We start from the raw sequence: 13,301 nt of genomic DNA, 5'->3' as shown, positions 1-13,301 counted from the left end.
AAATTGTTGAGGCCCACAAAGTAGGAGAAGGTTATAAGAAGATAGCAAAGGGTTTTTCAGGTTGCCATTTCCTCAGTTCGAAATGTAATTAAGAAATGGCAGTAAACGGGAACAGTGGAGATCAAGAGAAGGCCTGGAAGACCAAGAAAAAAAATCAGAAACAGCTGCTCGTAGGATTGCTAGAAAGGTAAATAGGAACCCCCACCTGACTGCAAAAGACCCTTAGGAGGATTTAGCAGACTCTGAGGTTGTGGTAGATTGTTCTACTGTTCAGCGACACCTGCACAAATATGGCCTTCATGGAAAAGAGGGTGGCTTCTACAAATGGATAATGATCCTAAACACACCTCAAAATCCATAATAGATTGCCTCAAAAGGCCAAAGCTGAAGGTTTTAACATGGGCCTTCCAGTTCTCTGATCTGAACTTTATTGAAAATCTGTGGATAGACCGCAAAAGAGCAGTGCATGTAAGATGGCTGAGGAATCTCACAAAACTGGAAGACTTTTGCAAGGAAAATGGATGAAAATCCCTCAAAGAATTCAGACTTTTGCCTGGCTACAAAAAGCGTTCTACAAGTTGTGATACTTTCCAAAGGGGGGTGCTAATAGAAACTAACCATGCAGGGTACCCAAAGTTTTGCTTCAGGCCCTTTTCCTTTTTTATTTTGAAAATGTAAAAGATAAAAAAAAAAATGTTTGTTTTGCTTGTAATGCAAAGGATTCCCTTTGCATTACAAGCAAAACAAACATTTTTTTTTAAAACTTTATGCCCCATGTTAACTTTATGCCTTTTGGAGATCATTTCATCTTCAACTTGCTTAATTGTTCACAGAAACAGTAATTTTGACATGGGGTGCCCAACTTTTGCATTATGTACAGTATGTATACAGTCGTGGCCAAAAGTTTTGAGAATGACACAAATATTAGTTTTCACAAAGTTTGCTGCTAAACTGCTTTTAGATCTTTGTTTCAGTTGTTTCTGTGATGTAGTGAAATATAATTACACGCACTTCATACGTTTCAAAGGCTTTTATCGACAATTACATGACAGTTATGCAAAGAGTCAGTATTTGCAGTGTTGGCCCTTCTTTTTCAGGACCTCTGCAATTCGACTGGGCATGCTCTCAATCAACTTCTGGGCCAATTCCTGACTGATAGCAACCCATTCTTTCATAATCACTTCTTGGAGTTTGTCAGAATTAGTGGGTTTTTGTTTGTCCACCCGCCTCTTGAGGATTGACCACAAGTTCTCAATGGGATTAAGATCTGGGGAGTTTCCAGGCCATGGACCCAAAATGTCAATGTTTTGGTCCCCAAGCCACTTAGTTAGCACTTTTGCCTTATGGCACGGTGCTCCATCGTGCTGGAAAATGCATTGTTCTTCACCAAACTGTTGTTGGATTGTTGGAAGAAGTTGCTGTTGGAGGGTGTTTTGGTACCATTCTTTATTCATGGCTGTGTTTTTGGGCAAAATTGTGAGTGAGCCCACTCCCTTGTATGAGAAGCAACCCCACACATGAATGGTCTCAGAATGCTTTACTGTTGGCATGACACAGGACTGATGGTAGCGCTCACCTTTTCTTCTCTGGACAAGCCTTTTTCCAGATGCCCCAAACAATCGGAAAGAGGCTTCATCGGAGAATATGACTTTGCCCCAGTCCTCAGCAGTCCATTTACCATACTTTCTGCAGAAGATCAATCTGTCCCTGATGTTTTTTTTGGAGAGAAGTGGCTTCTTTGCTGCCCTTCTTGACACCAGGCCATCTTCCAAAAGTCTTCGCCTCACTGTGCGTGCAGATGCGCTCACACCTGCCTGCTGCCATTCCTGAGCAAGCTCTGCACTGGTGGCACTCCGATCCCGCAGCTGAATCCTCTTTAGGAGACGATCCTGGCGCTTGCTGGACTTTCTTGGATGCCCTGAAGCCTTCTTAACAAGAATTAAACCTCTTTCCTTGAAGTTCTTCATGATCCTATAAATTGTTGATTGAGGTGCAATCTTAGTAGCCACAATATCCTTGCCTGTGAAGCCATTTTTATGCAACGCAATGATGGCTGCACGCGTTTCTTTGAAGGTCACCATGGTTAACAATGGAAGAACAATGATTTCAAGCATCACCCTCCTTTTAACATGTCAAGTCTGCCATTTTAACCCAATCAGCCTGACAATGATCTCCAGCCTTGTGCTCGTCAACATTCTCACCTGAGTTAACAAGACGATTACTGAAATGATCTCAGCAGGTCCTTTAATGACCGCAATGAAATGCAGTGGAAAGGTTTTTTGGGGATTAAGTTAATTTTCATGGCAAAGAAGGACTATGCAATTCATCTGATCACTCTTCATAACATTCTGGAGTATATGCAAATTGCTATTATAAAAACTTAAGCAGCAACTTTTCCAATTTCCAATATTTATGTAATTCTCAAAACTTTTGGCCACGACTGTACATTGTTTGAATCTCAGTTCAGTTTAGCTTACGGTAATTAGCCAAACAAAACTGCTATTTGTGAACTCAGCTTTCCACATTTTCATGACTTATTTGAGTTCCATTAAAAAAAAAAAAATCTTATGTAAAATTACATGAAAGCACGCTAGCTGAACACAATTTAAGACGTACAATAGAATGATTGGGTATATTGAAAATGTAATGTGTTATTCTCTTGTGTGTTTTACAGATACGGCGGTTTAAAGCCAGCCAGGTGGTAATGGAAAAAGCCACAATGCTTTACAACAAGTTCAAAAACATGTTCCTTGTTGGTGAAGGAGACTCTGTAATAACCCAAGTTCTTAATAAGTCTTTAGTAGAACAACGGCAACAGGAGGAAGCCACCAAAGGCAAGGAGCCTGGGAAGAGGGGACCTCATAAGAAAGTGGAAAAAGAACACACCTCTGGTAATTTTGGCAGAAGTATTTCTTTAAAGTTTTTGTTTGATTGCATTTTACTCATTTTTGGATAAAAATCATATTTTCAATTGGTCATTATTAAAAAAATATTGAGCCGTTCTGTCACAAAGAGCTGTTTTTCTAGCTGTATGACTGGTACTTTCACTTTGTGCCAGTCATCTAATAACCCTTATTTCTAAACTAAGAGGTCATAAACCCTTATTTAAGCCTAATTCTTATCAGTAAGATAAGAACTGAGCTATAATAAGTGTTTATAATGTCAGAGAGCAGAGATAAGTAATGTCCTGACTGACGGAAAAGAGAGAAAATCCACAGGCAGCTAGTAGAGCATGTAAGCTCTGTACAGAAAAAAGGATTCCATATTGTTAATAAGACCAATTGAAAAGATTTTTTTAGCTCAAAATCAGTACAATGCAATAACGAAACAAAATTGCCCCCAAAGGTGTACATAGCCTTTAACCACCTCAGCCCCCTTAGCTTAAACACCCTTAATGACCAGGCCACTTTTTACACTTCTGCACTACACTACTTTCACGGTTTATTGCTCGGTCATGCAACTTACCACCCAAATGAATTTTACCTCCTTTTCTTCTCACTAATAGAGCTTTCATTTGGTGGTATTTCATTTCTGCTGACATTTTTACTTTTTTTGTTATTAATCGAAATTTAACGATTTTTTTTGCAAAAAAATGTCATTTTTCACTTTCAGTTGTAAAATTTTGCAAAAAAAACGACATCCATATATTAATTTTTTCTCTAAATTTATTGTTCTACATGTCTTTGATAAAAAAAAAATGTTTGGGTAAAAAAAAAAATGGTTTGGGTAAAAGTTATAGCGTTTACAAACTATGGTACAAAAATGTGAATTTCCGCTTTTTGAAGCAGCTCTGACTTTCTGAGCACATGTCATGTTTCCTGAGGTTCTACAATGGCCAGACAGTACAAACACCCCACAAATGGCCCCATTTCGGAAAGTAGACACCCTAAGGTATTCGCTGATGGGCATAGTGAGTTCATAGAACTTTTTATTTTTTGTCACAAGTTAGCGGAAAATGATGATGATTTTTTTTTTTTCTTACAAAGTCTCATATTCCACTAACTTGTGACAAAAAATAAAAACTTCCATGAACTCACTATGCCCATCACAAAATACCTTGGGGTGTCTTCTTTCCAAAATGGGGTCACTTGTGGGGTAGTTATATTGCCCTGGCATTTTAGGGGCCCAAATGCGTGCGATTTTACAAAATCTGTAAAAAATGGCCGGTGAAATCCGAAAGGTGCTCTTTGGAATGTGGGCCCCTTTGCCCACCTAGGCTGCAAAAAAGTGTCACACATGTGGTATTGCCGTACTCAGGAGAAGTTGGACAATGTGTTTTGGGGTGTCATTTTACATATACCCATGCTGGGTGAGAGAAATATCTTGGCAAAAGACAACTTTTCCCATTTTTTATTTTTATACAAAGTTGGCATTTGACCAAGATATTTATCTCACCCAGCATGGGTATATGTAAAATGACACCCCAAAACACATTGCCCAACTTCTCCTGAGTACGGCAATACCACATGTGGGACACTTTTTTGCAGCCTAGGTGGGCAAAGGGGCCCACATTCCAAAGAGCAGCTTTAGGATTTCACAGGTCATTTTTTACACATTTTGATTTCAAACTACTTACCACACATTAGGGTCCCTAGAATGCCAGGGCAGTATAACTACCCCACAAGTGACCCCATTTTGGAAAGAAGACATCCCAATGTATTTCGTGATGGGCATAGTGAGTTCATGGAAGTTTTTATTTTCCATTTCATCCACCATGACGGCCCACATTGAGAGTGACCCTTGACCTCTGTAGGGGCAGGAACACATAGAGAGTTTAAGAACCCCCCACCCCTCCACCTCCTCAGTGCTTTCCTGCCCCTACAAGGGCCAACATGTGGAGAGTTCCTCCTTCATGGAGGATAAAATAACCTTATTATTCTTTTATAGGTTCTCCAGCTGGCCTCCCGCGGCAGGGGCTAAGGCTGGCCAGCTAGGAGCATCGAGGACCCTCGTCTTGGCTTATGCCGGGGCCTGTGGTCCTCCCCATACCTTCATACTTCCTTCCCTCCTTGAGGAAGCAGTTGGAGGTGCCGGCTTCTCGGATCATCGCGCGCTGCGCTCGGCGTCCTTTCCTTCTGGAGGAGGGCCGAGCACTAGCGTCCGGCAGGGGGAGCAGGTGCGGCGCATGGAGCGTCTCTATGGGCGGGCCGGGCGACGCACGTACCTCTTAGTAGGCTGGTGCGGCGCAGGCCTATGCCGTCTAACAGGGCGCAGCTAGATGACGTCAGACGCCGGGATTTTTAAAAGAGAAGACCGCGGTTCCTTTCGGCCCCTCGCCTGCTACACCGCGATGTCTGAGACACCTGCTCCCCGCCAGGAAGGTCCTGATCTTTCTGCCACCAGTACTGTGAGTCCCCTTCTGGGGGGTGTATATTTCAGTTCTTTAATCTAATTTACTAATGCTGGGATATCTGGTTGCTTCCTTCTGCAGGGCAGCAAGGAGTTAAAAACAAAAACAAAACCCTTAAAATGCTGTGCTTGTTCCAAGCGTCTCCCTGAAAATTATAAAAAGAGGCTATGCAAACCTTGCACTACGGAAATTTGGAAGGAAGAGCAACCAGATATACTCTCGGAAATGAAGTCTTTTATTTCAGACGAGATTAAGTCCTCTTTAGCCACTTTGTCTACCCCTTCCAGCAACCCCATCCCTTCTAAGAAACGCAAAGTATCCGTTATTTCTTCTTCTGAGGGCGAAGAGGTTGAAGTGGCCTCCGCCTCATCCAGACAATTTCCTAATGAGGAACCCTTGTCGGACGGGGAAATCCTAGAAGAAGATAAAAAATACTTTTTTTCGGCTGATGAGATGGAGGAGTTGCTATGTGCGGTCAGGTCCACTATGGGCATTGAAGATACTCCTAGGCCCCGTACGGTGCAGGATGAGATGTTTGGGGGTCTCAGATCTAAGTCTTCTATTGTTTTCCCCATTAATGAAAATATAAAAGAAATGATATTGGAGGAGTGGTCAGATCCAGAAAAGAGGCTTGGCGTTCCCAAAGAATTCAGGAATAGGCTCTGCTTTGACCCGGCTGAAAGCAAAATATACAACCAGACGCCTAAGGTCGATTTACAAGTGGCCAAGGTAGTAAAAAAGACCGCCCTACCCTTTGAGGATTCCTCTCAGCTAGGCGATCCTATGGATAGAAAGGCAGATGGCCTCCTAAAAAAATCCTGGGAGTCAGCCATGTTTGGGGTAAAAACTAATATTGCTGCTACCTCCGTCGCCAGAGCGATGTATATATGGCTAGGAGAGTTGGACGAACATCTAAAAAATAAGACTCCAAGAGAAGAGATCAGGGACTCTCTCCCCCTTCTCCGCTCCGCCACAGCTTTTTTGGCCGATGCGTCTGCAGAGTCCATCCGGTTTTCCGCCAAGGATGCTGCTCTCTCTAATGCAGCCCGACGGGCTTTATGGATGAAAGCCTGGTCTGGAGACAAGGCATCCAAGGCCAAGCTTTGTTCTATCCCCTTTTCAGGGGAATTTGTCTTCGGCCCCACTCTGGATAAAATCCTAGAGGGAGCAGCAGACAAGAAGAAGGGTTTTCCAGAGGACAAAGAACCAAAAAAGAAGCCCTTTCGTCAGTACCAACCCCAGCAGAGATCCTACAGGGGGAAAGGGAAGTCTGGCCGATGGAGCTATCCCAAAGGAGGGAGAGGAAGAGGCTTCATCCTCAATCCCCAGAATAGGCAAAATAAACAGCAATGACGTCAGGGTCGGGAGGCGACTGATGGGTTTTCTATCCTCCTGGAGTCAGGTAACTTCGAATCCCTGGGTGCTAAATGTAATCTCTCAGGGTTACAGGATAGAGTTCACATCAGTCCCCCCGAGAAGATTCTGCATCACACCTCAGTGCAGATCAGATCTTCCAAAAATCTGGCAGGGCGTCCAGGACCTCTTAGAGCTAGGGGTAATTCAAAAGGTTCCTATCTCAGAGGAAAGGAGAGGTTTTTATTCCAGTCTTTTTTTAGTAAAAAAAACCAGACCAATCCTTTCGCACGATAATAAACCTAAAACCCCTAAACAGGTCTATTCTATACAGGAGGTTCAGGATGGAGACCATCCCATCCACAATCCCTCTGATTCCAAAAGGGGCGTTCATGTCGTCAATCGATCTAAAGGACGCTTACTACCATGTCCCCATCCATCATCTTTCCCAAAAATATCTAAGATTCGCTCTAACAGGACCAGACAGGTCTATCCATCACTTCCAATATGTCGCCCTCCCTTTCGGTATTTCCTCGGCCCCCAGGGTCTTCACAAAAGTCGTGGTAGAGATGGTGGCCTACCTTCGTCAGGAAGGAATCACAATCATTCCATATCTCGACGACTTTTTAATTCTGGGCAAGACAGAATCCGAGAACCGTTTGGCAACCCAAAGATTCTCGGAATTCTTAAAAAACCTTGGCTGGATTATAAATACAAAAAAATCCACCCTAACCCCGTCCATGAGAATAAAGTTCCTGGGTGTGGAATTAGATTCGTCCCTGTTGATGACCTTCCTCCCTCAGGACAAGGCTACTGCACTGACAGAGAAAATCAGAACATTCCAGAGGGCTCGCAATTGCTCCATCAGAAAGGCCATGAGTCTCCTGGGAAGCCTAACCGCCTGCATTCCCTCGGTGGCATGGTGCCAAAGCCACACAAGAGTAATCCAAAATTGGATCTTAACTATTTGGGACGGAAGACAAGTAAGTCTAGACAGGATTTTTCGGATCCCTCAGGCCGTAAAAACAGACTTGGATTGGTGGAAAGTAAAAAGACGACTGCTAGGAGGCCTTCAGTGGCGGAACCATCCCGCCGTGCAAGTAATCACGGACGCAAGCCTCGGAGGCTGGGGAGCAAAAATAGGAGATCATCTTCTACAGGGTACCTGGCCCGCCGAGATAAGAGACAGATCCTCCAACTACAGAGAACTATACGCAGTCCTGGAAGCATTATTGAAAGGAGAGTGTCTTCTAAAAGGGCGACACCTAAGAATAATGTCAGACAATACCACAACGGTGGCTTATCTGCGTCACCAAGGAGGGACAAGGTCACGGCCTCTTGGCGAGTTAGCAAAAATAATTTTTTCCTGGGCAGAAGAGAACACTTTATCTCTGTCCGCCATCCACCTAAGGGGCTGCGAAAACGCGGTAGCAGACTTTCTGAGCAGAGAGACAGTAGATCCAGGAGAATGGTCTCTGAACAGGAATATCTTCCAGAAGATCTCGGAAAGATGGGGCCATCCAGAGGTAGACTTATTCGCCTCCAGAAGAAATGCGCAGGTAAATTGCTTCTGCTCCCTAAACCCAGGAGACGGTCCATGGGCAATCGATGCACTGTCAATACAATGGAATTGGAAACTAGCCTACGCCTTTCCCCCAATACCACTACTACCTCGTGTCGTCCAGAAGCTCTTGGAGGAACCGACTACTCTCATCCTGATAGCTCCCCTATGGCCAAAGAGAAGTTGGTTCTCCACTCTAAAACAGCTATCGCTGGAAGATCCGTGGGAGATTCCCTTCCAGAGGGATATTCTAGTCCAGGGCCCTCTTCTCCATCCAGACCCAGGTATATTCAGACTGTCAGCCTGGATCCTGAGAGCGAGACATTAAGAAGCAGAGGGCTTTCGGAAAAGGTGATACTTACTCTGAGGGCAAGTAGAAAAAAGGTGACCTCCTCCATCTACCTTAAAATCTGGAAGAAATACTGTTCCTGGTTAGGAGTTGAGCACCCAGACACCACCTCTCCTCCCATCAACAGAGTTTTGGACTTTCTACAGTGCGGCCTTGAGTTAGGCCTGAGACCTAGTACTTTGAAGGTCCAAATTTCTGCCCTCAGCTCCTTCTATGACTGCAGCCTGGCCAACCATAGATGGATCAGGAGGTTCTTCAGAGCAGTTTCTAGATTGAGACCCTCTCTGAGATCCAGAGCTCCGACTTGGGATCTTAACATCGTCCTGGAGGGCCTAACAAAACCTCCATTCGTACCATTATCTGAGATTTCTTTAAAACACCTTTCTCTAAAAACTGCCTTTCTGATCACTATCACCTCAGCCAGACGCATTGGAGAGATCCAGGCCTTTTCTTGTAGAGAGCCCTACCTCCAAATTAGCAAAGATTATATCCGTCTAACTCTCGACCCAGGTTTTCTCCCTAAGGTAGTCTCACCTTTCCATCTAGAGCAGGAGATCTTCCTACCCTCTATCCCTAGGTCTGAACATACAGGGTCTAGAGATAGGTTACATCTCCTGGATGTTAGGGACATAGTTATCCATTACCTGGATTCTACTAGAGATTTCAGGGTGGATAACAACCTTCTTATTCAGTTTTCAGGAAAAAATAAAGGAAAGAAGTTAGCCAGGTCTTCCATAGCCAGATGGATCAAATCCACTATTGAATGCTGCTACAAGATCCAGAACATACCCAGTCCTAGTAATGTTAAAGCCCATTCTACTAGGGCCGAGAAAGGAGGGGTCTCGCTGGACCAGATCTGTAAAGCTGCAACCTGGTCTAGCACTAATACTAAGAGATTTCTTTGGATATAAGTTGCATATACATGCAGATAATTATTTAGGAGTTTAAGGGTATGAATCAATATCCTTTTACTTTTGTTCCACCTTTCGGGTAATTGTAAAGCACTGAGGAGGTGGAGGGGTGGGGGGTTCTTAAACTCTCTATGTGTTCCTGCCCCTACAGAGGTCAAGGGTCAATCTCAATGTGGGCCGTCATGGTGGATTCAAGGAAACGGAATTACCGGTAAGTCTAATTGCGGTTTTTTTTGTCACAAGTTAGTGGAATATGAGACTTTGTAAGAAAAAAAAAAAAATCATCATTTTCCGCTAACTTGTGACAAAAAATAAAAAATTCTGGGAACTCGCCATGCCCCTCATGGAATACCTTGGGGTGTCTTCTTTCCAAAATGGGGTCACTAGTGGGGTAGTTATACTGCCCTGGCATTTTAGAGGCCCAGATGCGTGAAAAGTAGTTTGAAATCAAAATCTGTAAAAAATGCCCTGTGAAATCCGAAAGGTGCTCTTTGGAATGTGGGCCCCTTTGCCCACCTAGGCTGCAAAAAAGTGTCACACATGTGGTATCGCCGTACTCAGGAGAAGTTGGGGAATGTGTTTTGGGGTGTCATTTTACATATACCCATGCTGGGTGAGAGAAATATCTCGGCAAAAGACAACTTTTCCCATTTTTTTATACAAAGTTGGCATTTGACCGAGATATTTCTCTCACCCAGCATGGGTATATGTAAAATGACACCCCAAAACACATTCCCCAACTTCTCCTGAATATGGCGATACCACATGTGTGACACTTTTTTGCAGCCTAGATGCGCAAAGGTGCCCAAATTCCTTTTAGGAGGGCATTTTTAGACATTTGGATCCCAGACTTCTTCTCACGCTTTAGGGCCCCTAAAAAGCCAGGGCAGTATAAATACCCCACATGTGACCCCATTTTGATAAGAAGACACCCCAAGGTATTCAATGAGGGGCATGGCGAGTTCATAGAAAAAAAATAAAATTGGCACAAGTTAGCGGAAATTGATTATTTATTTTTTTTTCTCACAAAGTCTCCATTTCCGCTAACTTGAGACAAAAATTTCAATCTTTCATGGACTCAATATGCCCCTCAGCGAATACCTTGGGGTGTCTTCTTTCCAAAATGGTGTTATTTGTGGGGTGTTTGTACTGCCCTGGCATTTGAGGGTCTCCGCAATCATTACATGTATGGCCAGCATTAGGAGTTTCTGCTATTCTCCTTATATTGAGCATACGGGTAATGAAAGAAAGAATGAACGGCACAGATTTCTTCATTCACATCGATCAATGTGGATGAAAAAATCTCTGCCAAAAAAAAAAAAAGGAGGGGAAAGGCGTCTGCCAGGACATAGGAGCTCCGCCCAACATCCATACCCACTTAGCCCGTATGCCCTGCCAAACCAGATTTCTCCATTCACATCAATCGATGTGGATGAATAAATCATTGCCGGGATTTTTTTTTTTTTTATATATATACAAAGTGTTTGCCAAAGCATATGAACACCGCCGCCTCCTCAGCTCATATGCCTCGGCAAACGTATCTTTTACTGCAGAGGAGAAATCTCGTCTTGCAGAGCCGCATACACCGACTTGTGTGTAATCTGACAGCAGCGCAATGCTTCTGTCAGAATGCACATCAGTGCTGCAGCTAGTCGATCGGTTGGTCCACCTGGAAGGTAAAAATAACAAAACAAAAAAGAAAAAACCAGGCCGCAACGCAATAAATTTTATTAACTTTATAATAACTTTTGAACAGAACATATAAACTTTTTTTAACTTTTTGAACTGAAAGTTAACTTTTTTGCTTTCTGGTGTTGTTTTTTTTTTTTTTTTTTTTACCTTTTATAGGACAAACCTCTCCTTCCCCATGGGACAATGTGCAAAGCGCAAATCGCCCAAAGATGTGGCGAAGTACATTATGCACTTTATCCCAGGTGAAAGGAGAGGTTTGCAGCAGCTGTGAGAGAAAGGGCCCTAATAGCCCTGTGTACCTGTCCTGTGAGATGCAATCCCTATGCTAAGTGTACCTGTGTGTGGTACTTCCGGAAACACTCTCCAAAGTATAGGGCAGGGTAGTCAGGACAGAAATAGCGGGTGTCACGCCTTATTCCACTCCTGCTACAGACACGACATCTTTTTCGGGCTGACGGTTGGTTTGAGGTACCGGCAACGACACTGGGGAAATGTCGCTCGTGTAGACGGCTAACTACACTGGTGGATGGGGCCACGGAACCTTCTGGATACAGGAGGTTCTCGATGATCTCTTCCTGAAATTTGAGGAAGGATCGTGTTCTCCCAGCCTTACTGTAGAGAACAAAACTATTATATGCAGCCAATTGAATTAAATATACAGACACCTTCTTATACCAGCGTCTGGTGCGTCGGGAAACTAAATACGGAGACAACATCTGGTCATTGAAGTCCACCCCTCCCATGAGCAAATTATAGTCGTGGACACAGAGGGGCTTTTCAATTACACGGGTTGCTCGCTCAATTTGTATTGTCGTGTCTGCGTGAATGGAGGAGAGCATGTAAACGTCACGCTTGTCTCTCCATTTCACCGCGAGCAGTTCTTCGTTACCCAAGGCAGCCCTCTCCCCCCTTGGAAGACGGGTGGTAACGAGCCGTTGGGGATAGCCCACGCGACTAGTTCGCGCGGTGCCACAGCAGCCAGTCTGTTCTAGGAACAAATGCCTGAAGAGGGCCACACTTGTGTAGAAATTGTCCACATAAAGATGGTACCCCTTGCCAAATAAGGGTGACACCAAGTCCCAGACTGTCTTCCCACTGCTCCCCAGGTAGTCAGGGCAACCGACCGGCTCCAGGGTATGATCTTTTCCCTCATAGATCCGAAATTTGTGGGTATAGCCTGTGGCCCTTTCACAGAGCTTATACAATTTGACCCCATACCGGGCACGCTTGCTTGGGATGTATTGTTTGAAGCCAAGGCGCCCGGTAAAATCTATTAGGGACTCGTCTACGCAGATGTTTTGCTCTGGGGTATACAAATCTGCAAATTTCTGGTTGAAGTGGTCTATGAGGGGCCGAATTTTGTGGAGCCGGTCAAAAGCTGGGTGGCCTCTGGGACGGGAGGTGGTGTTGTCGCTAAAGTGCAGGAAACGCAGGATGGCCTCAAATCGTGCCCTGGACATAGCAGCAGAGAACATGGGCATGTGATGAATCGGGTTCGTGGACCAATATGACCGCAATTCATGCTTTTTGGTTAGACCCATGTTGAGGAGAAGGCCCAGAAAAATTTTAATTTTGGAAACTTGGACTGGTTTCCACCGGAAAGGCTGGGCATAAAAGCTTCCCGGGTTGGCGGATATAAATTGAGTGGCATAGCGATTTGTTTCTGCCACGACTAAGTCCAAGAGCTCCGCAGTCAAGAACAGCTCAAAAAATCCCAGGGCCGAACCGATCTGAGCTGTCTCAACCCGAACTCCAGACTGGGCGGTGAAAGGGGGAACTACAGGTGTGGCTGAAGTTGGTGACTGCCAATCAGGATTTGCCAGCACCTCAGGGGGTCTACGGGCCTGTCTGTGCGGTGGCTGCGACGGGGTAACTACTGCACGTTCCACCGTACCAGCTTCAACTGCCCTTCTGGTGCTCGCCACTTCACCATGTTGTACGGCAGTGCTGGTACTAGGTCCAGGGAGGGCTGCGCTGCTGGTGTATGCCTCACCACGTGATCCGACAGCGCCAGCCCCACTCTGCTGCTCTTGAAGCGGATCCTGCGCAACCTGTGGTCTAGCGACACGGGGCCGGGTACGCCTG

The 13,301-nt window shown here is 44.7% G+C and overlaps 1 protein-coding gene across 2 annotated transcripts in view; it reads left to right on the top strand.

Annotated features, from left to right (window-relative positions):
- The window catches only part of PSIP1 (PC4 and SFRS1 interacting protein 1), a 125,416-nt gene that overhangs the window by 99,835 nt on the left and 12,280 nt on the right, over nucleotides 1-13,301 (top strand). For both annotated transcript variants that reach the window (XM_040417172.1, XM_040417171.1), the window contains exon 16: nucleotides 2,675-2,891. In XM_040417172.1, the coding sequence (XP_040273106.1) occupies nucleotides 2,675-2,891 (217 nt within the window). The remainder of the gene's footprint in view (nucleotides 1-2,674; nucleotides 2,892-13,301) is intronic.

This window comes from Bufo bufo, chromosome 2 (genome assembly GCF_905171765.1).
Source record: "Bufo bufo chromosome 2, aBufBuf1.1, whole genome shotgun sequence".
Classification (NCBI taxonomy): Eukaryota; Metazoa; Chordata; class Amphibia; order Anura; family Bufonidae; genus Bufo; species Bufo bufo.
This window is presented reverse-complemented; position numbering and strand designations above follow the sequence as displayed.